General features: G+C 44.0%; 1 protein-coding gene across 2 annotated transcripts in view; it reads left to right on the forward strand.

The window, feature by feature from the left end:
- CCM2 (CCM2 scaffold protein) overlaps positions 1-24,744 on the forward strand; it is a 104,117-nt gene that overhangs the window by 65,945 nt on the left and 13,428 nt on the right. The window contains exons 1-2 of one of the 2 annotated variants that reach the window (XM_037837265.1): positions 9,264-9,420; positions 18,024-18,197. In XM_037837265.1, the coding sequence (XP_037693193.1) occupies positions 9,322-9,420; positions 18,024-18,197 (273 nt within the window). In that variant the 5' untranslated portion in view covers positions 9,264-9,321. Of the gene's footprint in view, positions 1-9,263; positions 9,421-18,023; positions 18,198-24,744 lie in introns of those variants that run through there. The other variant, XM_037837266.1, reaches the window with a different exon arrangement.

Genomic DNA, 24,744 nt, shown 5'->3' on the forward strand with positions numbered 1-24,744 from the left:
TTAAAAAAAAAAAAAAATAAAAGAAAGGAAAAAAAATAATGTCAAAGGGAAGGAGAATTGTTGGTGTCATCCCTTGATTGTGCCCGAGGAGACCAGTTCCAGGGCATAAGTGGACACACCAGCTGCAGCAAGCAGCACAGATAGTTCACTGACAGTGAGAGATGGGAAGGCAGAGACTGCGGTGCAGAAGGGAGCTGCTGCAGGAGGGACCTGTGAACATTCCCTTCCAATGTTTCCTCTTCCTCACCTATGGTGCACAGTATTTCTCCATTGTTATTTACTTGTTTGAATTATGACTTTAAAACAATCTTCTGATAAAAAAAAAAAAAAAAAAAAAAAAAAAAAAAAAAAAAAAAAAAAAAAAAAAAAAAAAAAAAAAAAAAAGAAAGTAATTGTGGGCAAAGATTTACATACCAAGGTGCTCACTTTCACTGCAGCATTATTTAATTCCTTCCTCAATTTTTTTTTAAATCAATTTTATTGAGATTGTTCACATACCATATGTTCCAGTTTGCTAATGCTGCCTTTATGCAAAATACCAGAAATGGATTGGCTTTTATAAAGGTGGTTTATTTGGTTACAAACTTCTAGTCTTAAGGCCATAGGGTGTCCAAGGTACAGCATCAACAACAGGGTGCCTTCACTGGAGGATGGCCAATGGTGTCCAGAAAACCTCTGTTAGCTCGGGAGGCACGTGGCTAGCGTTCGCTTGCTCCCAGGTTGTGTTTCAAAATGACGTTCTCCAAAATGTTGCTCTTGGGGCATTTTGTCCTCTATTAGCTGCAGCTGCTCTAAAGTCCTTCTGTTTCTGTGCTTTTATAGGGCTGCAGTGATTTAATTCAGACCTACCCTGAGTGGATGGGTAACACCTCCATGGAAATTAATTAATCAAAGGTCTTGCCCACAGTTAATTGAGTCACATCTCCATAGAAACACTCACTAGGTTCCAACCTAATCAACTCTAATATATCTGCCCCCACAAGATTGCATCAAGAACATGGCATTTGGGGGGACATAATGCATCCAAACTGGCCTGTGGTACCATTGCACAGCTGTGCATCCATCACCACAATTTTTTTTTTGCAAAGTTACAGTGTTAAGGCCATAAAGTGTCCAAGGTAAGGCATCAAAAAAGGGTACCTTCACTGGAGAAAGGCCACTGGCATCTGGAAAACCTCTGTAGCTGGGAAGGCACATGGCTGGCGTCTGCTTGCTCCTAGGTTGTGTTTCAAAATGGTGTTCTCCACAGTGTTGCTCTTGGGGCTTTTTGTCCTCTCTTAGCTGCAGCTCTTCTTCAAAATGTCACTCTCAGTTGCTCTCCAAAATGTCACTCACAGCTGCACTGAGTTCCTTCTGTTTGTCAGCTCATTTGTATGGCTCCAGTGATTTAATTCAGACCCACCCTGAATGGGTGGGGTGACACCTCCATGGAAATTATCCATTCAAAGTCATCACCCACAGTTGGGTGAGTCATATCTCCATGGAAACATCCAATCAAAAGGTCACACCCTAATCAAAAAGATTGATAATCAATCTGCCCCCACAAGATTGCATCAAAGATAATGGCATTTTGGGGGCCATAATACATCCAAACTTGCACACACGTTTATTATTAACTTCTAGTTATAGTGTCATACATTTGTTGTAGTTCAGGAAAGAGATTCCTAATATTTGTACAGTTAATGACGGACATTGTCCACCACAAGATTCACTGTTTATACATTCCCATCTTTTAACTTCCAACTTTCCTTTTAGTGACATACATGACTCTAACCTCCCCTTTTCCACCACATTCACACACCATTCAGCACTGTTAGTTATTCTCACAATAATGTGCTACCGTCACCTCTGTCCATTTTCAAACACTTAAAGTTCAACCTAGTTCAAGATTCTGCTCATAATAAGCAACTGCCCCCATTCTTTAGCCTTGTTATATGTCTATGAGCTTACATATTACAATTAATTCATATCAGTGAGACCAGGGAATGCAGTTCTTAAATGCTGGGTTGTGCCAGTTGCTGACAATGTCTAATCCAGCTATGCTTTCTAGAACTGGGGACATAACCACAGAGTGGGTCCGGGGACCCACTGGACCCACTGTGAGCAGACCTGAGCGAAAACACCATCGATGATCTAGTTTGCTAATGCTGCCATTATGCAAAACACCAGAAATGGATTGGCTTTTATAAAGGGGGTTTATTTGGTTGCAAAGTTACAGCCTTAAGGCCATAAAGTGTCCAAGGTAACACATCAGCAAACGGGTAGCTTCACTGGAGGATGGCCGATGGCGTCTGGAAAACCTCTGTTAGCTGGGAAGGCATGTGGCTGGCGTCTGCTCCAAAGTTCTGGTTGCAAAATGGCTTTCTCCCAGGACATTCCTCTCTAGCAAGCTTGCTCCTCTTCAAAAGGTCACTCACAACTGCACTGAGTTCCTTCTCTTTGAGTCAGCTCATTTATATGGCTCCACTGATCAAAGCCCACCCTGAATGGGTGGGGCCATGCCTCCATGGGAGTATCTCATCAGAGTCATCACCCACAGCTGGGTGGGGCACATTCCAAGCAAATCCAATCAGCACCAAAACATCTGCCCCACAAGACTACATCAAAGATAATGGCGTTTGGGGGACACAATACATTCAAACTGGCAAAGCATCTTTCTGTCTTCAAGAGAGTGCACTGCGGAAATGTAAACTCTTAGATCTGTGTGGCACTAGTTCCAGCCTGGGGTGAGTCGGTGGGCAACCCCAGTCCTGCAGCGCCAGTGCCTGCCCAGGCCCTGCTGAGCCACACCCACCCCTCTTGAAATCTTTTTCATTAACTTTATTTTGTCTGACAATGATAGAGCCACTTGGGCTCTCTTTTCATACTTTGCATGGAATATCCTTTTCCATCCTTTTACTTTCATCCTCTTCGTGTCTTTGTTCCTGAAGTGAATTTCTTACAGATAGCACATTGATGGATTATGCTTTATTATCCAATCTGCCAATCTCTGCCTTTTAATAGGGGAGTTTTAACCCATTGACATTTAAGGAATTAATTGAGAAGGAACGATATACTTCTGCCATTTAGCTTGTTTTCTGTATGTCTTTTTTTCCTAAACTACTCTTACTGCCTTTAAAAAAATATGTAGTTGCTTTTTTTTAGAGTACCATTTTGATTCCTTCTTTTTTCTGTATTTTTTTTAGGTATTTTTCTTAGTGGTTACCTTTGTAACTACAATTAACATCTTAAACTAATAACAGCCTAGTTTGTCTAGTACCAACCTAGTCTCAGTAGTTTCAAACTCTATTCCTATATATCTCTGTCCCTCCTCCTTTATATTGTTATTGGTTCACATTACATCTTTATATATTGTATACCCATTAAAATATATTTAAGGTGTTATTTTACACATTTGCATGCTACACCATATGGGGGGGGGAAGCAGTTACAAACCAAAAGCACATTCATACAGGATTTTATATTTACTTACGTAGTTACTTTTACCAGTGTTCTTTATTTTTCTCTTACAGTTTTGAGTTACTGTCTAGTGTCCTTTTATTGCAGCCCGAAGGACTCCCTTTTGCATTTCTTGTATGGAAGGTCTTCTGATAATGAACTCTTTCAGCTTTTGTTTATCTGTAAATGTCTTAATTTCTCCTTCATTTTGCAAGTTAATTTTCTCGTATATAGAATTCCTGGTTGACGGTTTTGTGTTTTCTTTTAAGGACCTTAAATATGCCTTCTCAGTGTCTTCTGGTTGTCATGGTTTCTGATGAGGAATGTGCTGTTTACCTTACTGGGGTCTCTTGTATGTGACAAGTCACTTCTCTCTTGCTGCTTTCAAAATTTGCTCTCTTTGGATTTTGACAGTTTCACTCTAATATGCCTTGGAGGAGGTCTCCTAGAGTCTATTCTGCTTGGAGTTTGTTGGGATTACTGAATGTGTATATTCATGTGTTTCATCAGATTTGGGAAGGTTGGGGCCATTATTTCTTAAAATACTTTTTCTCCCTTTCTCTCTCTCCTGTCCTTCTGAGACCCCAGTAATGCATATGTTGGTACATTTGATGGTATCCCAAAAGTCCCTCAGGCTCTGCTGATTTTTCTTCATTCTTTTTTCTTATGTCCCTCACAGTGGATAATTTCAGTTGCTTTGTTTCAATTTCACATGATCCTTTCTTCTGGCTTTTCAAATCTGCTGTTGAATCCATCTCATAAACTTTTCATTTTGATTACTATACTTTGCAGCTTCAAAATTTGTTTGATTCCTTTTTATTTCTATCTCTTAATTTTGTTCAGGCAACGTTTTCCTAATTTCCTTTAGTTGTTTGTTTATGGATCCCTTTAGCACATTGAAGGCAGTTGATTTAAAGTCTTTGACTAATAGTTCCAATGAATGAGCCTCTTCAGGGGTGGTTTCTGGGAAATTCTTTTTTCCTGTGAATGGGCCATACTTTCCTGCTTCTTTGTGTTTTGTAATTAATTATTTTGTTGAGAACTGGACATTCTGAGTATTATGTTGTTATAACTTGAGATCTAGTTCTCCACTCCTCAGGTATTGCTAGGTTTTTGTTTTTGTTGAGGGCTAGAGCTGTCAGTTTGTGGCTTTTCCAAAAATTTTTCTCCCAAATGGGAAATGGAAGGAGAAAAGAGAAAAAAACAGGCACTTTCTCTTTAATACTCCTCTGCTGCTTTTGCTTGAAGGGGGTTGGATAGATGGTCATCCTCAGAGCTGTCCCCCCAGCAATGTGAAGTAGCCGACAAACAGCAGAGACCAGCAGTCAGACTGCAGCCCCTTCCCCCGATAGGTCCTCATAGCCCACCCTGGCACCAGCAGGCTGCACCAGGAGCTGGGACTGCAGTCCCTGTTGCTGCCTGCCATGTAGTCTCTAAATTTTATTCCAAGTTGTGTGGTTACAATAAGTGGGAAAATGTAATTTTTTTTTTGTTGCCACAAAATCTGTACTTTTGAAGAATATGCAGAGAGTTGAGATCAAATGGAGGCTGTCAGCCTCTATTCCATCAGCTGTTGGAAATCATGCTGCATTGTATTATGCTTCACGTTTGTATCATGATTTTTTTTGACCAGCTTTTTTTTTTTCCTCTACAGTTTCCATTAAGTTGCTTTTTATCTCTCCTTTTTTCTTCCAAAAGAGACATGTTTTTATCATCAAGGACTCTAGGATCTTAATTTAATGATTGATGTGACAGAATCTTCTTAAAAATTTTCTTTTGAGGCCCTTAAATTTTGTTTCAGTTTGTCCCTATTGCTTTCTTGGCCTGTTGCCCATCTGCCATGTGGGGATATCTTTTCATTGTGCTCCTGGGTTAGTTCCCAGGGTTTCCTGGATTCCACATTTTTTTCTCTTTTGGATCTTGTTTTTCTTTGCTGGAGTACATACTCTAGTATGTTTTTCAAAAAGGATTTTCAGGGTATAAAGCTCCCACAGTACTGCTGATGTGAGAATAACTTTATTTTGCCTTCACCTTGATTAACAGTTTGGCTTTGTATTAATTTCTAGACTTAAAATAATTTCTCCTCAGAACCATATAGGGATTTCTATATTCCCTTTTAGCATGTAACATATAATGCTGGTTTGATTCTTGTTCCTTTTCAAGTAACCCTTTTAGTTTTTCTTATTGAAACTTTTTTTTTCCTCAACTGGTAGATATCCCTTTAGTATTTCTTGCAGGTCAGGTCTCTTGTTAACAAATTCTCTCAGCATTTGTTTGTGAAAATTTAAAACTTTCCCTCAATTTTGAAGGAGAGTTTTGCTGGATAAAGAATTCTTGGCTGGGAATTTTTCTCTTTCAGAATCTTAAATATGTCATACCACTGCCTTTTCACCTCCATGGTGTCCACTGAGTAGTCACTACTTAGTCTTATGTTGTTTGCCTTGTATGTGGTGAATCGCTTTTCTCTTGCTGCTTTCAGAACTTTCTCTTTCTCTTCAGCATTTGACAATCTAATCAGTATATGTCTCGGAGTAGATTTATTTGGATTTATTCTATTTGGAGTTCACTGGGCATCTTTGATTTGCATATTTATGTCATATAGAAAGGTTGGGAAGTTTTCCCCAACTGCGTCTTGAAATATTCTTCCTAGCCCTTTACCCTTCTCTTCTCCTTCTGGGACACCAGTGATTCTTATGTTTGTTTGCTTCATGTCGCCCATCATTTCTCTGAGATCCATTTCACATTTTTCTATTTTTTTCATCATTTGTCCTTTTGTGCATTCATGTTTGATTACCCTGTCTTCTAGTTCACCTATTCTTTCTTCTGCCTCTTCAAATCTGCTATTGTGTGTCTCTAGTATATTTTTAATTTGATCCATAATTTATTTTATTTTCATTTTATTTCCATAATGTCTGCTATTTTTTAATTTATGCTTTCAAATTCTTTTTTATGCTGTTCTAGAGTCTTCTTGATTTCCTTTATGTCTTGAGCCATCTTGTTGAAGTTGTTTTGAAGATTTGTTTGTACTTCTTTAATTAATTGCTCCAAATTTTGTATCTCTTCGGGCTTTTTAAGTTGTTTGTTTGGCTTATCCATATCTTCTAGATTCTTCAAGTGCTTTGTGATTTTCTGTTTGCTTTGGGGCATTTGCTTGTCTTGGTCAGATTATTTTGGGAAATGCAGAATTATTTGAGCATTCATATGTAACTTGGAAGAACTACAGCTTGCTGGAATGCAGTTTTCCAATCCTGCCAGCAGGTGGCACTCTCAAGTAGGTCTTCCTGGAACTTCTCCTGTGCTTTGTGGGCTAGGAGGCAAAATCAAGGATAGTAAGTAGGTACTTAGATAATAAGAGAGAAAACAAATTTCCGTAACATTTTCATTGATGAAACCTATAGTCTGTTGTGGTGGTTTGGAACTGTATGTATCCCCAGAAAATCATGTTTTTAAAGCTAATGCATCCCTATGGGAGTGAACTGCTCTAAGTAGGACCTTTTGATGAGGTTGTTTCAGTTAAGGCTTGGCCCACAGTGGGTCTTAATCCTCTTCCTGGAGTCCTTTATAAACAGGATGAATAGAGAGAGAGAGAGAGAGAGACAGAAGCAAGAAGCTGAAATCAGTGAAACCTGTAAGAGAAGGGAGAGCCCAGCAGGTGCTGCCATGGGCCTTGCCATGTGACAGAGGAGCTATGGCTCGCCTGCAGCCAGTCTTTGGGGAAGAAAGCATCACCATGATGATGCCTTGATTTGGACATTTTTCTCAGGCTCAAAACTGTAAGCTAATAAATTCCCATTGTTGAGCCAACCTGTTTCATGGTATTTGCTTTCAGCAGCCTAGGAAGCTAAAACAATAATGATTGAGCACAATTTTTTGTAATACAGTTCTAATGAGAAGAACGGAATTCATTTTAGGGGCTAACATTTTGCTTCATTGCCGTTCAGAGTTAAGAGTTCCCTATCATCAAATTGATGGCAAATGTTCATTTGTAGAACACATTTTTCACTTACGGGCCATATAAAAGTGGGTGGCGGGTGGGAGTAGGCCTGTGGACCTTGGAGTGCCAACCCCTTAACTCTGTCTTCCCGTTTACTGGTTTGTCCTTCAGCTACATCCATTTTATTGTTTACTCCTTCCATTGAACCTTTTATTTCGCAATCATCGTTTCTAATTCCTAGGGTATCTTTCCTATTCTCTGTCCTCTCTTCTTGTTCTTGTTCTATGGATGCAATTCTTCTCAAATGTCCCTAATATACTAATTAGAATTTAACTCCCCATTCCTGTCTCTTCTTTGCAACGTATTTCCCTCAAAGTTTTGTTTATTCCTTTGGGCTTTCTGTTTTGTGCTCTTGGTTGATCATTCATGCTTAGGAAAGGAGAACCGTGTTGATGAGTGTCGTGCGTGGGCTATGTGGACGAGTACAGCTTGTTGGTGAATTAGCTTGTTGGTTTCCTTCTTGATTGTGTCTGTTGGCCCTAGAGGAGGACGGCCGGGGGTTTTATGGAGGCCGTATATAAACAGGCAGAGAGACACCCCTCGTGGGGAGCAGCAGACAGACTCAGGGCCCCACAGCAGCCCAAATAAGGGCTTACTCTGCAGATTAACATCTTTGTGTAGTTACTTCTAACTTCCCTTTTTTCTTTAGAGCCTCCTGTAGAGGTCAGGGTCTCCTCTGGTTCTGCTCTGGAGGACAACTTTTTCGAAAGAAGAAATCTCTAAGTTCCTCAGGGACCAGTGCTTTATCACAATGCACGCTCCACTCCAATTTCTTTAACAGATAAAGTAAGAAGCAACACAGTTAATACCAGATATATGTTCAAACAAATCTAGCTTTAGGACCTATTTTCCCAGTTTGCTATATTTTCTGTATTTATAGCATATATAATAAATAATACTTGAGAAACAAAATTATTCTGAAGCAGCCTGTCTCTTCAGAACCAAGAAATATTAAACTTTACTTTTTACAGTTTAATTAATTTGAGCAATATGAAATTGCCATTTTTATAGGCAAAAATGATTGAAAATTAGCACTTGGACTTGCTCCAACCTCCTACAATTCATAAAATCGAGTTGTAATTGTATTTGTTTTTTGATCCGAGGATATACATAGTTGCTCTAAATTAACTGGAACATTCGTAGCCTCTCCTCTTCTGACGCCCTCTTAGGGTAGCCAGAGAGTCACGAGGACCTTCGCTGGCAGCGAATCTAGAAAGTTCCACCCCAAAGAAGTTGGAGTTGGCGTGTTTGGGGACACACAACTCCGCACTGGAGTCCCGGAGGCAGGAAGAGGCCCTTGGAGGTTGAGGCCCTCAGAACGAGGCGCACTCGGCTACATCCCCACCTGGGAGAGGTCTAGGGGCTGGGGCTGGCTGTCCCCTGAGAGCTGGCCTCGTGGGCTCCCGCTCCTCGCCACAGCCTCGGCGAGTGGTCCCCAGGCTGAGAAGGGGTGGAGAAGGGGCAGCCTCAGACAGGGGCTCGTGCATTAGTTGGTTTGTTTACTTGTTCACTTTTTTTTTTTTTTTAACTTTGCTATATGAATGACCAAACTTCCAAAGTACTCTCCTTCAGTTTGTCATACGGTATTGGTCAGAAAGGCCACCTACAGATATTTGCATTTTGGAAGGAGTAAGGAGAAGGTGCTGGTTTATTCACCTGCTATCATTTTAGCTTTTGCCTGGTGTTTGTTTGAATTTTGCCAGCAGTTTCATGGCTCTGCCCACTTCTTAAACCCTTTTTTTTTTTTTCTGTTGTAAACAGCATCGCTGGGTTTTGGAGAAGGAAGCTGTGGTTTCTTGCCTTCCTGTTTCTTGCCTTGCATGTGTTTTTCACAGGAGGGCTAACATCTAACCATATTTTTCAACAAGATCAGAAGTGAGTAGAGGAGAATGCACCATAGCTACCGGCAAACTGGGAGGAACCAGAATTCCTCCAAAGGGACACTTCCTCGAGTGGACTTTCAGACTGGGTGTCCCATGGAGAACGAGGTGGGTCCCCACGCGGCGTGCCCAGAGCCATCTAGAGTAGCATCTGGGTTCCTTCTCGGTGGCACTCGTGGCCGCGGGCCGGAACGCACGTTCCCAAGTACTCACCCATCGTGAGCGAGGGGCACTGGGTCTCCCGGACCCGCTGATGAAGGGCTGACTCGCTGACTTCCTCTTCTGAGACCCTGTGGCTTCTTGAGGAGGGGGGTGTGCTGGAAGACGCCCTGCAGGGTGCATTTAGGGAGTTGGAAAGCCACCGTGAACAAGCAGGCTTCATAGACAGGCAACCATCTTAAGGACCAAGAGGCACTGGTTTCAGGTCTTCCGGGGAAAAGTCATTTCTCATGGCTTGGTGGTGAATTGGAGGTCAAAATCTGATTTGAAAATTGATTTAGGGAAAAGCTCAAGACAGAGTGCACATCCAAACCCGGAAAGCCTTGTACCTGGGATTCCGGCCAGCAGCAGCCCCTCTGCCCACCGTGGCCTGCAGGTGGCCCCCTGGGGAGTTCAGGCGCCTCTGTAGTTGTCACCCGGAACTAAGGCAGCTGTGGGCAGTGAGCTGCGTTCCCAAGTAGTCCCAGGGTGGGGAGTGCCCTGGCCTTAGACCCTGACTCCTTGGTCTGCTCGTGGCTAGGGCCTGGTCGTTATTTAAGCCTCCGTAGCACCCGAGAGGGGCACTCTTCCCATTGGTAGGCACTGGAGAGTTTAATTTTTTGTTTTTTTTAAAGATACCTAATCTGTCAACTGGCATTGCAGTGAGTGCTGGAAGTTTTTTGGAAATAAGAGCAGCCACGGTACGGTGCAGGTGTGAGCAGAGTGCCACAGAGCGTAGCAAAGAGGATTTACTGCCGTGCCCCTTGGAAATTCCTTAACATTTACTTGAAACACCCTAGATACTCAGAGCACCTTAGTTTTCTTCCTTTCTTCCCTCTTAGACTTCCTAGCACTTTCTCCAGAATAATACTGAGGTTAGCATTTTGCACACGGGGACTCAATTGATTTATGTAGCTTTTTTATTTACTTTGATCTCCAAGGAGAAGGACACACTGTCCCACGAGCCTGGTTCTTTCAGCTGATGCATTTCTCATTTGTAAATTAATAAGCAGATATTCTGACTTATAAATTAGTCTCTGGAGAATGTATTTAGTAGATTCAGAGCCTCATCGCCACAGGTGAAATGGTCAAGTTGAGCTTTTAGACTAACTGAAGTTCTGCCCACTAGTCTGTCTTCACTCTACTAGCACTGTGACAAGGGTTCTTTCACTAGTTAAATTCTAAGGAGACTGGTTCTTTTACTTTTTTAAAAAAGCAGTTTTATTGAGATATATTTACATACCATACAATCCATCCAGTGGCGTTTAGTATAATCACAGAGCTGAGCATTGATCACCATGATCAATTTTAGAACATTTTCATTAATCCCCTTAGCAGTCCCCTCTCAATTCCTCTATCCTTCCCCAGCCCTACAGAACCACTAATCTAATTCTGTCTCTTTAGATTTATTTATATTTACATTTTATAGAAATGTAATCATAAAATATGTGTCTGGTTTCTTTCACTTAGCATAATGTTTTGTTTGTTTTTTTTTAATTATTGCTATTATTTTTTAATAATAATATTTCTGTAGGTTTACAGGAAAGTCACATAATCTTGTGGTGGATGATGACTGTGATTAACTGTACAAATATTAAAAAGTTCTTTCACGAAGTAGAACAAATGTACAACACTGTTACAAGGAGTTAATAATAGAGGGGCATATGGGGAGAATGTACCTATTGTAAACTGTGGTCTAGAGTTAACAATAATATCTTAATATTCTTTCATCAACAGTAACAAACATACCCCACCAATATTAGGGGTCAATAATAGAGGGGGATAAGGGATATGGGGTATTTTGGATTTTCTTTTTTATTATTATTATTTTTTAGAGTAATGAAAATGTTCTAAAATTGATTGTGGCTATGAGTGCACAACTATGTGATATAGTGTGAGCCATTGATTGTATACTTCAGATGGATTGTATGGTATGTGAACATATTTCAATAAAACTGCATTTAAAAAAATACAGTGTTCCCATATACCCCCTATTGTAGACGCTTCACATTAGTGTGATACCTTTGTTAAATTGCTGAAAGAATATTAAAACTTTACTGTTAACTGTAGTCCATGGTTTGACTTTTGATTTTTCACTAAGAGCTACACCTTACATTTCCAATTTAAAAAGTCATTACGAACTTCAGTTGGAAACTATTGCAAGAATCCAGGGATCTTTTCCAAGCCACTCCAGAAAGTTCCTTGCAGTTGTAAAAGGCCACATCTTACACCTGAGAAGCCTTTGCAAAGTGCTGGAGAAGAAAGAGCCCTGGGTTGTAAACCAGAAACCTGCATTTGCCACCAGGTTCTATGATTTGGGTCCTGGGCCGGTTCACATGCAGCCTTCCCGGCTTCTGCTTCCTCCTGGAAGGCTTGGGCAGCCCCATTCTAGCCTGGGCTCCCCTCCCAGGAGAGAGCCATTGCTTAGCTTCATGCTCCTTCAGCGTCCGAGTGCATCCTTTTGTCCCGTTGGGTTCAAAGACCGTAGGATCATTTTGGCAGAAGTGAACATGAGAGCGCAATACAGACAATTCTTGTTGAAGGAAGAATGAATGATGATTGCATGGGATCAAACCACTTAAAAAACTCTTGTTTCTTCATCTGCTGCGTATTCCAGTGAATTAAAGAATCCGTGATTGTTTCCTGGAATCCTGAGTCTCTGTGTCAAATGTTCTCCATTACTTATTAGCTGTCTTTCTTGTAACCAACACTTCCCTTTAAAGTTTCATCTTCAGCAGCATCATTTCCAAAAATCTGAGATGCTCTCTTGTTCAGTTGTGTTTCTGGAGTAGCTGAAGACTCCAGCCAGCACCCGCTGCCTCTCCCTCCCGCCTGTCTCCCAGCCCAGCCGTCCACGGCCAGACGTGAGCCTCCTTCCTGTGAAGGGCCTGTTGTCCTCTACTGGAGCAGTGGCCTCACTCCATTCTGCGCTGAAATGTGGCAAATCGTGATCTGAGCAGCAGAAGAAAACAGCAGCAAATGCAGTAGGATGGGTTTCTTTACCCAGCGATTCCAGCATTCCCCTTTCACCCACCAGTTAAAAAGCATGTGGCGCCTGCTGTAGTCCAGGGTAAGTTTGACAGAAAGGCATGACCTGCTTCTAGAGCTGTAGTCATTCAAACTGTCACGCTTGACCTGGCCAGGGCTGTTATCTCATGGATATACTTTAATGTGCTCTGTAGTCACTCTCTCTGCTACCAGCAAGTCACTCTTGTCACCATCTTTGTAGTCCCTGTGGCTCAGGGTGGCACCTTTAAAGAAAACGGGTCAGTTCAGCTGTCAAGCACACCTTTGAGGCCTGCTGCTAGACTTAACCATGGGCAGGCTGTTGTGGATTTCCTTCCTGTTGGTCCACTTCGCTCTCACTTCTCCTTACTTGACTGTAATGTCCTTGAGCTACGCCTCCTTCATCCATGGAGCCTTCCTGATGCCGGGCATGCAGGAAGCACTACACGGACACTGGCTGTTCTTTCCTGTTGTGTGAAGCTCCCGAAAGCCAGCGTTCACTGACCTGCAGCCACGGACCCTGTGCCTCGGAGCCCGGGTTATGCAGCTATAAAATGCCACCTTTGCTCTCAAGGCAGGAGAAGATCAACTTGGGCTCAGTGAGGGGAGAGCTACCGCTAATTTACCACGGAGTGCCACCTCAGGCTGCTCCCGGTCCCGTGAGGATCGCAGGGCCCGGACCCCCACGTCTCCCAACGAGGCTGAAGCATGACACGCGGATTATACAGTTGTTCTAGTTTGCTGATGCTGCTGGACTGCAAAACACCAGAGATGGATTGGCTTTTATAAAAGGGGTTTATTTGGTTACACAGTTACAGTCTTAAGGCCATAAAGTGTCCAAGGTAACACATCAGCAATCGGGTACCTTCACTGGAGGATGATCAATGGCGTCCGGAAATCTTTGTTAGCTGGGAAGGCACGTGGCTGGCGTCTGCTCCAAGTTTGGGTCTCAAAATCGCTTTCTCCCAGGATGTTCCTCTCTAGGCCGTAGCTTCTCTTCAGAATGTCACTCTCAGTTGCTCTTGCGGAGTTTGTCCTCTCTTAGCTTCTCCAGAGCAAGAGTCTGCTTTCAATGGCCGTCTTCAAACTGTCTCTCATCTGCAGCTCCTCTCTCAGCTTCTGTGCGTTCTTCAAAGTGTCCCTCTTGGCTGTAGCAAGCCCACTCCTTCTGTCTGAGCTTATATAGTGCTCCAGTGAACTAATCAAGGCCCATGCTGAATGGACGGGGCCACACCTCCATGGAAATTATCCAATGAAAGATCTCACCCACAGCTGAGTGATCACATCTCCATGGAAACATCCAATCAAAAGTCTGCAACCCAATCAACACCAATGTTTCCTGTCCACACAAGACTGCATCAAAGATAATTGCATTTTGGGGGACATAATACATCCAAACCAGCACAACATTTATGACCTAAAATGTGTTAACCTGGAATCAACAGTGCGATTTATTCTCCTGCGGCTGCTGTAACAAAGTATTGGAAACTGGGTGGCTTCAAACCACAGAAATTTATTCTCAGGTCTTAAATGAAGGTGTGGGCAGGGCTGGTTCCTGCTGGAGGCTGTGGGGCAGAATCCGTTCCGTGCCTGTCTCCTGGCTTCTGGGGTCTGCCAGCAGGCCCTGGTGCTGCCTGGCTTGTCGCTGCCGCTCCCTGTCTCAGCCACGTTGTCGGTGGCCTTGTCCCTCTGCATCTCTGTGTGTTCCCTCTTCTTCTCATAAGGAACCCAGTCATATTGGATTTAGGGCCCATCCCAATTCAGTATGACTGCATCTTAATTTAACTGATTACACCTGCAAAGACCAAGTTTCCAAATAAAGTCACATTCCGAGGTTCGGGTGGACCTGGATTCTGCAGAGGGCACCGTTCGACTCAGCAGGCAGTGTAGGTTGCATGCTTTTTGTTGGCTTTTTGACTTGGCATGGGCTTCTTGGTTAGAGGTTGGTCTGGGCAAACCTCTCGTCTTGGAGCTCATTTTCTTTTTCCTATCTGTCAGATAGTCATTAGGATCAGCTAACAAGCAGTTTCAGGAAGAACAGGCAGATTGAGCCGAGCTGTGTACTTGCCCTGTCGGATTCAGAAAGCACTCACAGTCTACGCCATGGCTAATTATTATTTAGGATGAGCAAACTTAGTGGGATGATTGGTCAGTTAGAATAGGTCAAGAACAGATTTTGACCTCTGGCCAGTTTCACATTATCTGTGTCTGTGGAGATTTAAAAGCTTTTTAAGGACAAAGGATCACATACTACATACCTTTGTATCTCTTCAACCTTACCTTGTAATGGGAACTGGGAAAATTCCTGTCCCTAAATAAACAAATGAGCAAGCTTCATATGTTTAATGAGTAATTCTGCATGGTGGGCGCCGATCATCTGTGGTAAGGGGCCAGCCAGAGAGGAAATGACAGTCAAGCATGGCCTGCTCTGTTTGCGGAGAGCACTGATGAAACACTATTTTTACGTTACTGTTTTTAATGTAATGAAATTACATTACCAATGTTGGAGGGTCATTTTCAACTTCAGGTTTATCATCAGTGGTTGCCTGACAAATCGTTGGTCTCCCACCATTCCCCTCGTGAAGCCCACACTCCGGTCAACCTGTCCAGGCGCTGACCCACCTGGGCTTCACCGGAAACACCACCTGTCTGCCTTCACCTGGGGACTCAAAGCCAGTGGTGAGGTGAGGAGCACGAGGCCTCAGGGGACCCCAAGGGGTGATCTGTTTCAACCCCTTTGTGTTATAGCTGGGATCGGGGGGGACGTGACGCCTGCATAGACCCTTCAGTCCGTTTCACCCATTCTCCAGTGAGTCTAGTGCAAAGCTTGGTGGAGGTTTATCTTGTATTGTCTCAGCCTAAGTGTAAGCAGCTGGAGGCAGGAACCGTATTTATCTTTTTTAAAAATTTGTACTGTGGAAACTTTCAAATATAAACCAAAATGGGGGGACAAGTAAATGAAACTCCACATGTGCATCATCCTGGTGGTTAATTCTTGACCTTGTTCCATCTTGACGCCCCATGGCCTCAGCAGGGACTGGAGGGGCTGGACTGGGTGTGGCGGGGAGAATGGAGAGGGCAGTGTGCTTTCCAGGGTCCCGTGCGGGATCTGCTGGTGGGAACCAGGTAAGGGGTGCGTTTTGTGGATTTTGTGGGTTGCAGGTCTTGGGATATGAGGAAGCAGCAGGGCCTGGGGCATCTGCAATATGCTTGGGCGCAGGTTTATGTCTCATCTGGTGATGGCAGGGAGAGGAGGGAGGCTGAGGTTAGAGCCTGAGAATTTGGGTGTCGTTGCTCATACAGAGACAACAGTTGAAGTCAATATTTAAGAATAACAATTCAGAAGAGCTGCTGGCAGACATTTTGCTTGCTCACAAGGTATCAGATAGGTCATTTCATTGTTTGCTCACGACAGCCCTGGAAGATGCTGTTAGCCCCATTTTGGACGAGGAAAGCCCAGCAAGGTCAGCCAATTTGCTTAGTAAGTGGTGAAGCCTGGTCATTCCAGGAAGACTTGTTTGCAGGGCACAGGTCAAGTCCAGAACCTCGAGCAGCATCTGTTTTCCAGACAGAAGAAGGAGCAGAGGACCAGGAGGTGGCGGGACCCAGGAGCCAGGCAAGGAGGGAGGCCCAAGCGGGTGGCACTGTGTTGGAGGTACTGATGGGAGCTCTGAGCACGACCGCCTCTCCTTCGTGGTTCTGTGGAAGGAGACCCCTGATTCAGCACACTTTAGTGGGTTAGTGGGACCAAAGACAAACATTCATGGGCTGCAGATTTCAAGAGTGATGTATGATGCTGAGGAGTAGGGGGACAGCCCATCCTCTGGCTGTGAGGGGCAGACTGGTCAAGAAAACTATTGGGTTTTTACCTTTTGAGGGGTTTTATTTGGGATGGGCTTTCTTTGTTTGCCCTCTCCCTCTCCAATGCTTGCAAGCTGAGCGTGTTGGTAGGTAGTGGGGAGGGCGCCAGTGCAAAAGGAGGCTGATGCAGGGCAGGGGAGGCTGAGGGGAGGCCGTGGGGTGACAGAGGCTGAGGGGAGCTGTCGGGGTGACAGGAGGCTGTTGGGGTCATGGGAGGCTGAGGAGATGCCATCAGCATCTGCTGGGAGACAAGTGGAAACCAGGAAACCGTTGTCATTAGCAGTCACTTAATCTCTTACCCCTCAGCCTTGATGGTCTGATCTGTGAAATTGGTGGATTTGGTCGATGTCCCCACAGGCCCCCCATAAGCTCTGCGATGGGACCTGTGTTGAATTTAACATAGGGCTAAAAATCCCACACACATAAGAGAAACAGAAATGAGAGCTTTCGTGCATTTGGGTGATTTGTTAGAAACGTTTTTATTTGTTTAACTGTTAGACCAAATGTTTGGTGACGGGCGGGTGGCTCTGAGCTGGGCCTGCTGCGGGAAGGCAGCTGCGTTACCTCCTTCTCCGACTTACCTGAGCTCCAGAAACGACGACCAGCAATAGTCTCTCACTCTTAATGTGAATTAAGAGCTTTGGACCGCTCAGTCCTGCTTCTGGTGACCTTTCCCAGCCAAGAGTACGCATTTGTGTCTTGTTTTCTCCGGTTTTGGTCCCCTTGGGTAGCACTGGGAACCACGAGTAGCATGAGTGGTTCTGTATTTCTTGCCTGCAGGTGTCCCGTGACCCCAGTGCACCTGTTAGACCATCTGTCCCCTGCCAGGTGACCAGAACGCTAACAGATTTGAGTCTGTAAATGGCAGAATTTTCTATTTGGCCCTGGTACTTTCTTTGGAGAGTTACTGAGCAGAAAATGCCAGGCTTTTTCCTAGGAGCTCATAGGCTAAGTTTACCTTCATTCTCTCTCTCTCTTTTTAAACTGGTTTTTAGTTATAGCACTTGCTTTGAGAGTTCGTCATTAGATACCAAGTAGGGTGCAAGCTTGTCCATTGCAGTAGGAGCAGGTTTGTCCTCCCGGGGTATGCTTATTGGAGTTGCACTTGACCTTCTGGTGTGGACGTGGGCAGGAGGCCTCCCCAGGGATGGCAGTTTATGGAAAGCATGTATGTGCTCCTAAAAGAAGGAACCAAGGATGACTTTTGACCAGGTGACTTTTGAGCCCTTGCTGTTGATTCGATGCCAGCCTTGGGCCATGCATCACACCTGCCTTCTCCAAGTTTTCTAAAAAATAAAATCAGGCCCCGCTCCCATGGGAGTCAGGAACAGAGGGAATGCTTGTTACATTTTTTGTCTTCCAGGGAGAGATCTCTTTTCTGTCCCTCATCTTCCTAAGTATTGTACGAACAGGTGGGGAACCAGGGCTTTTATTGCCAGAGGCAGGACGGGCCCCTGGGGACCCCGGACCCCAGACCCTGGTTGTATGTTCTTGACACGTCCGTCAACAGCCCGACAGTCACCAGCACCCGCGTGCACGGTGACACCGTGGCAGTGGTTTGGCCTCTTCTGCTGGTTAACCCCAGTTAGCACAAGACAGCGCCCTTGCCGATAACGAGATCCAATCATTTCCGCTCCCTCCTGCAGCCTGGAATCGTGTCGCCATTTAAGCGAGTATTCCTGAAAGGCGAAAAGGGCAGGGACAAGAAAGCCCACGAGAAGGTGACAGAGAGGCGCCCTCTGCACACCGTGGTGCTGGCGCTGCCCGACCGCGTCGAGCCGGACGTGCTGCTGAACGACTACATCGAGAAGGAGGTGAAGGTAAGTGGTCACGGGCAGAGGACGTGGCTGCGTAACTAGGTGAGGGGAAGGTGGTGCCTTTTATCCACCAACTACTTTGCAGTTTCTGAAACTCTTTCACGTAAATAGCTTAATTCATTCTCTCACATGGTATCTTGCCTATGATAATGTGTGTAATGACTGGGAAAACAAAACTCAGGTTCGGGTCTTCCAACCCCCATTTCTGGTTCTTTCTACAGTAGCAGAACCCCCTCTTTCTCTTGAAGGCCTGACCACATGGGTAGGCACACACTGCCCCCAGGAGAGGGTCATCAAGCCAGGAGAAACACTCACGGTCACCCGCTTTACAGATGAAAAAGTCATTTGATGGAGGGCACATAGCTACACGTAGTGTGTCACTGTCACAGCCTGGAAACCGGGTCTCTAGAATTCCGACCAATGTTATTTTTGTTGTTGTTTTTGTTCTTTTTTAAATTTTTTGAAAACATTTGTATTGTGGAAACCTACATTTCCCATTTTAACCAGTTTTAAGTCTGCTGTTCAGAGGTAGCTGGGTGCTTTCGGTATCTGTCATTGTACTCAAAAGCTTGTGCCCAGAAGCTTTGTGGCTAAACAGGACATGTGAGATGCCTCTGTTTATTTTTATCCCCCCCCCCCCCCGAAGCACTAAAATGCAAATAAATGAAGAAGTTACTGCTACATTAAAACCAAGGGGAAACTGAGAAGGAGGAAAACGTGGGATTCAGAACTCAAGGGATCTAACATAGAAAAGAGGTAATTCCCAGGTTTTCAGAAAGGCAAAGTTCCGGGACAAGAATCTGAGGACTAAGCCTAAAAAGCAGCCAATGCAAACAGGCTATGAGAGAGGGAAATACAATTTATACGTTTGGGTAGAAAAATGCATTGAGAGGCTTTTGACAATTCAGGGAAAAATTGGAATGGTACAGAGAAAACAAAGCAGATGGAGGAGGAGGAGTCCGTCTTCTTTCATGAAACACTGAAGGACAGGGACTTCTGCTTCCAGGGGGAGGGAGTAGACAGACTTTTCCCTAATCCTCCTGCTGAGTAGGACTAAAAGCCCTGGGCATTACTTGTAAAACAAACATAGTAAGACCCTGAGAGGTGGAGAGAAGGCAGACTGCCTGGGGACCTCAGCACTCAAGGGATGTCACAGTGGTGGGCTCTCTGGGTTTTCTTTTTGCCTTGTGTAACCCAGATTTGGAGCTGGCGACCTGGAAACGCCAGTGATCACAGATGAAAGCCGACCAAAGCCTGCTGTCTCTGGCCAAAGGACCAGGAGAGAGAGAGCCTAGCAACACGGAATATTTTAAGGCAATAAGTGCTCTGTTCATCAATCATGACAGAAAAAGCTGTGCCCCTGCCCCTGCTGGGACAAGCCTGGTGGGAGCTCAGACTGCCCCCCTCTCCAGCTGTAACAGGGAGCTTTGTTCCCTGTCTACTCCCTCTGCCTGAGGGGATGGTGTAAGTGAAAGCCAAGTGCAGTGGAGGGACTTCCATCCTGCTGGGTTTTAACGAATCCTCTCCCCATGCAGAAATTGAGACTGATCACCCCCCCCCCACCTGCTGAGGGGATGCCAGGGGACCCCTAGTGGAGAGGCAAGACTTTCCCCACTGCCCAGCAGTAACGAGGCTGCCCAGGGACCCCATCTCCGTGGTGTTGGTGGAGAGCATGTGGGGAGCTCCTCCCTCTCCCAGCCAGAGCTCTCCCCGTGCCTAGTGGTCAAGAGGGTCCCACCCAGAGTGTCAGTGAAGACCAGGTGGGGGTATCCCACCTTCTACCCCCACGTGGGACTTGAACGGAAGATCTAACATTTGGGTCATCAAAGTCCCAGGGGGAAAGGAGAAAGAGGACAGGGCTGCAATGGTATTTGGAGAAATGATGGCTGAAACTTCCCTAATTTGGCAAAAGAGAAACTTAGAGATCCAAGAAGTTCAGCAAATCCCAAGGAAGAGAAACTCAGGGAAATCCACACCAAGACACATCATAGTAAAACTTCTGAGAAGTAAAGACAGAAAAATCTTGACAGCAACAATTAAGAAATGACACCTTACCTAGAGGGGTAAGAGCAATTCAAATGACAGCAGATTCCTCAGCAGAAATCACGGAGGTGCAGAGGGAAGTGGCACAGCGTTTTCGAGTGCTAGAAGACCATGAAGATTCAAGGGGACCAGAAGAGAGTACTACAAGCAGTTCTACACATGTAAACTTGACAATTTAGATAAAATGGGCCAATTTCTCAAAAAGCAGATGCTACCACAACTTATCCAGTATGAAACAGATAATTTGAGTAGCCCTTTAACTATTAAGAAAATTCAGTATGAAATTTTAAAACTCCCCCAAAGAAATCTTTTGGGATTTGCAGAGCAGAGATACCACACAGTGTGTTTCTTACACAGATACTTCAGGCCATTCTCTGCCTTTTGACTGGAAAGTTTAATCCATTTACATGTAATGTAAATACTCATAATGCAGAACTCTCTTCTGCCATTTTGCTATTTGGTCTTTGTAAGTCTTTGTGGTGGTTAGGTTCATGAATCAGCTTGGCCAGGCAATGGTGTCCAAGTGTCTGGTCAAGCAAGCACTGGCCTAACCGTTACTGCAAGGACATTTGTAGTTGGTTAATAAACCAGAAGGCTGGTTTATTAAATCATCAGTCAATTGGCTGCAGCTGTGACCGATTACATCAACAAAGGGCGTGTCTTCTGCAAAGAGAATTCAGTCAGCTAGATTTAATCCAATCCATTGAAGACTTTTAAGCAAGAACGTTAGAGGACCTTCACCTTTTCTTCAGCTAACCAGCGAAGTATTTCCTGAGGAGTTCATCGAACAACTTCATCAGATTGCCAGTTCGCTGCCTGAGGAGTTCATTGAACATCTTCATTGGAGTTGCCAGTTTGCTTCCTGCTCTACAGAATTTAGACTAGTGCATACCCACAGTTGCGTGAGACACTTTTATAAAATCTTACATTTATAGATATCTCCTGTTGATTCTGTTTCCCTAAAGAACCCTAACTAATACAATCTTAAACTTTTTTTGTCCCTCAATTCTTCAGTTAATGCCTACTTTCCTATTTATTTGATTATTTTGTATTGCACCATTTTTAGTCCTTTCTCATTGCTTTCTATATTTTTCATATATTTTCTTTTGAGTTACCATGGGGCTTAAATTTAACATCCTAAATCTATAACAATCACATTTATTTGATACCAACTTCAATAGCATACACATACACTCTTCCTGTATGCTGCATCTCCCCCACGTTTTGGTTGTACTTGTTTCAAATTATATCTTTATACATTGTATGTCTAAACCCCTAAGAAGTAAAAGGTGGAGTTACATACCAAAAAATACAGTAAAATTATTCTGGCGTTTTTAATTACTCATTTGGTTACCTTTACTGGAGGTCTTTATTTTTTTATACCACTTTGATCTATTGTCTAGTTTCCTTTCCTTCCAGTCTGAAGAGCTCCCTTTATCATTGCTTGTAGGGCAGGTCTAGTGGTGACAAACTCCCTCAGCTTTTGTCTATCTGGAATGTCTTAATCTCGCCCTCATTTCTGAAAGACTGTTTTGCCAGATACAGAATTCTTGGTTGGCAATTTTTTGCTTTCAGCACTTTAAAAGCAAAAACAAACAAACAAAAAAAACAGAATACAATTATGAGACCTAAACCCATTGATTTTATCATTACATTTTGTGCTTTTGTCTTTTAGATCTTCTAGAAGAAAAAGCGGAGTTACAAACCAAAAATACAATAATACTGTCACTATCTTTGCCAGAGATCTTTATACCTTCATGTGGCTTCTGTCAAATATCTAGTGTCCTTTCCTTTCAACTTAGCATTTCTTGTAGGGTTTAGTGGTGATGAAGTCCCTCAGCTTTTGTTTATCTGGAACTGTCTTAATTTCTCCCTCACTTTTGAGAGAGTTTTGCTGGACACAGAATTCTTGGTTGGCAATTTTTTGCTTTCAGTCCTTTAAATACGTCTTCCCACTGCCTTGTTGCTACACTGTGTCCCGTGAGAAATTGGCACTTAATCTTATTGAGGCTCCCTTGTATGTTACATGTTGCTTCCCTCTTGGGGCTTTCAGAATGATTCTCTCTCTCAGAATTCACTGGCATTCAAAAGTTTGATTATAGCATGGCATTGTATGTGTCTATTTGGGTTTATCCTGTTTGGAATTCATTGAGCATATTGGATGTGTATATCATTCTTCTGTTAAATTTGGGAAATCTTCAGCCATTATTTATTTGAATATTCTCTCAGCCCCCTTCTTTCTTCTTCTGGGATCCCACAGTGCCTGTATTCGTACATTTGATGGTGTCCCACAGGTTTCTCATGTTCTGTTCACTTTTCTTCATTCTTTCTTCCTTCTGCTCCTCAGACTGGATAATTTCAGTTGTCTCATCTTCAAGTTCTCTGATCTTTTCTTCTGCCAGTTCCAATCTGCTATGGAACCCCTCTAGGGAATTTTTAATTTCTGTTACTTTGGTCTTCAGCTGTGTTTGGTTCCATTTCATAATTTCAATCTCTCTATTGATATTCTCTTTGTGTTCATCTATTGTTTTCCTGATTTCCTTTCTTATCCATGTTTACCTTGAGCTCTTTGACCATATTTGAACTATTTTTTAAAAGTCTCTGTCTGAAATGTCCCAGATTTGATACTCCTCATTGATGGCTTCTACTGTTTTAATCTTCTCCTTTGCCTGGGCCATCGCTTCCTGTTTCTTTGTATGTTTTGTAATCTTTTCTGGACACCTGGGTGTTTGATGTTTTAATGTGTTATTGCTGGAATTTAGACTCTGAGGCTTCTGTTCCTTAAGGCTTGTATCCAGTTCCTTTTATGGCAGCATTTTCCCTGAAAACTCTTCCTTAGCCAGGAGCTAACAAAAATTAAAAAAAAAAAAAAAATTTAAAAAGAAGGAAAATAAGAAAACACCTTTCTCAGGCTTTGCAGGTTAACCTGTGTAAGTGCTCTCCTTCACGGCTTATCCAAACAATGAGTTTAGAGAACAGCTCCAGGGCAAACAAAGCGTAGGGACCTCCCTGGTACTTTCTGTGCATTCTTTTCTTGGGCATGTGTGTTTAGCCCTAGGAATTCCCCTGTTCATGCAGATACAAATGTCCCCTCTTCCCTAGGAAGGTTTCCTTACAGCCCTTGGCACTGTTCTGTATGACCCACAGCCATCAATCATCTGCCCCAGACAGGACAACTGGACTGCTCCCCCACAGTGTTCTATAGGGGAGCTCTGTGAGATGCCCTCTTTATGCAAGGAAAGTCCAAGAATGGTGAATCCCTCAGGTCACCAACCAGCAGACTGGGCCAGGTGTGCATTCCTCCAGTATGTGCATGAGGGTTACTTACTGCCTCCAGAAACAGGACAGGGGAGACTCTCTTTTGTCCTGACTTTTATTTCCTCACCTTGATCCAGCCCCTGGGGACCCACTCCCTCGTGCACCCTTCCAGCTCCTGCAGGGCATGTTAGGAGGGCCCAGAGCTGTTTGGGCAGGTCCAGCTGCTCCCAGTCAGGGTAAGCTGAGATTTGATCCCAGTTGGGGTCTTACAGCCTGGAGGGTAGGAGGGCAGAGCCTGAGGAGAGCAAGCATTGTCTTGTAAGGCTCCTATCTCATGGGAGGCGTCTGTCTTCAAGCAGGGGGGTGGACCAGTTCTGTAAGCTGAGGGTTCAGAAGTATCCAAGGATTCGAGATTCTTGGGTGCACCTGCCCAGCTGTCCCTCTCCCAAGTCTCCTTCCCCCTGGGGCTTACACTCGGCTGTGGGAAACCTGCCCGTCAAAGCCAAGAAGCAGAGGTATCGGGAAGCTGATTCGAGATAAATAAAAAAAAAAAAAAAAACGGACTTCTATCAAATCGTATCAAAAATTATTTTTGGAAGAACTTCCCATTGGTTAGAGCCTCCCCTAATGAAGTACTGAGCACAGCAACACTGGGTTGTCTTAAACAGCTGTTCTCCGTGAAGACGGACGGGAACACCACAGGCGAAATAGCCAGTGCATGTGAGGACAGTCTGGCTCTTGTCTTTCATCTAGTTGAGGAGCCAGGGTGATGCAGCTGATGCAACGGGCTTGTCAGATGTGCCCTTCCTTTCCCACTGTTTCATCATATTTATCCTCCTGTGGCGTGCGCTCGAGTTGGTAGGATTCGTTAATCGATGTAGCATCCCATGACATTTCAACTCCCACGGGCTGTGGGCTGGTCACTGATGTTGCTGTGGAACTTACCGGGACAGAGCAGATTCACGCAAGGCGGACACAGAAGGGCTGTTGTAAGAACAGTCCAGGAGGCACTCTCTAGCCCATCTGGCAGGATGATAGCTGTAATTTTTCTTTATTGATACAAAATTGCTTTACTAAGAAATAGAAGTATTTTACAGCCAGAAGTCCCAAAGGAGTGATGGCATGCCCCGTAATGAAGAAAGTAGAATCCTCTTTGGAGAACTGTGAACCTGAGTTTGAAGCATCATGGCCAGATTTTGGATGTCATTTAAAAAAGAGGCAAGATAGTGGTAGTGACGTGGTGTCATGC

Source organism: Choloepus didactylus, chromosome 5 (assembly GCF_015220235.1).
Source record: "Choloepus didactylus isolate mChoDid1 chromosome 5, mChoDid1.pri, whole genome shotgun sequence".
In the NCBI taxonomy this organism is placed as follows: domain Eukaryota; kingdom Metazoa; phylum Chordata; class Mammalia; order Pilosa; family Megalonychidae; genus Choloepus; species Choloepus didactylus.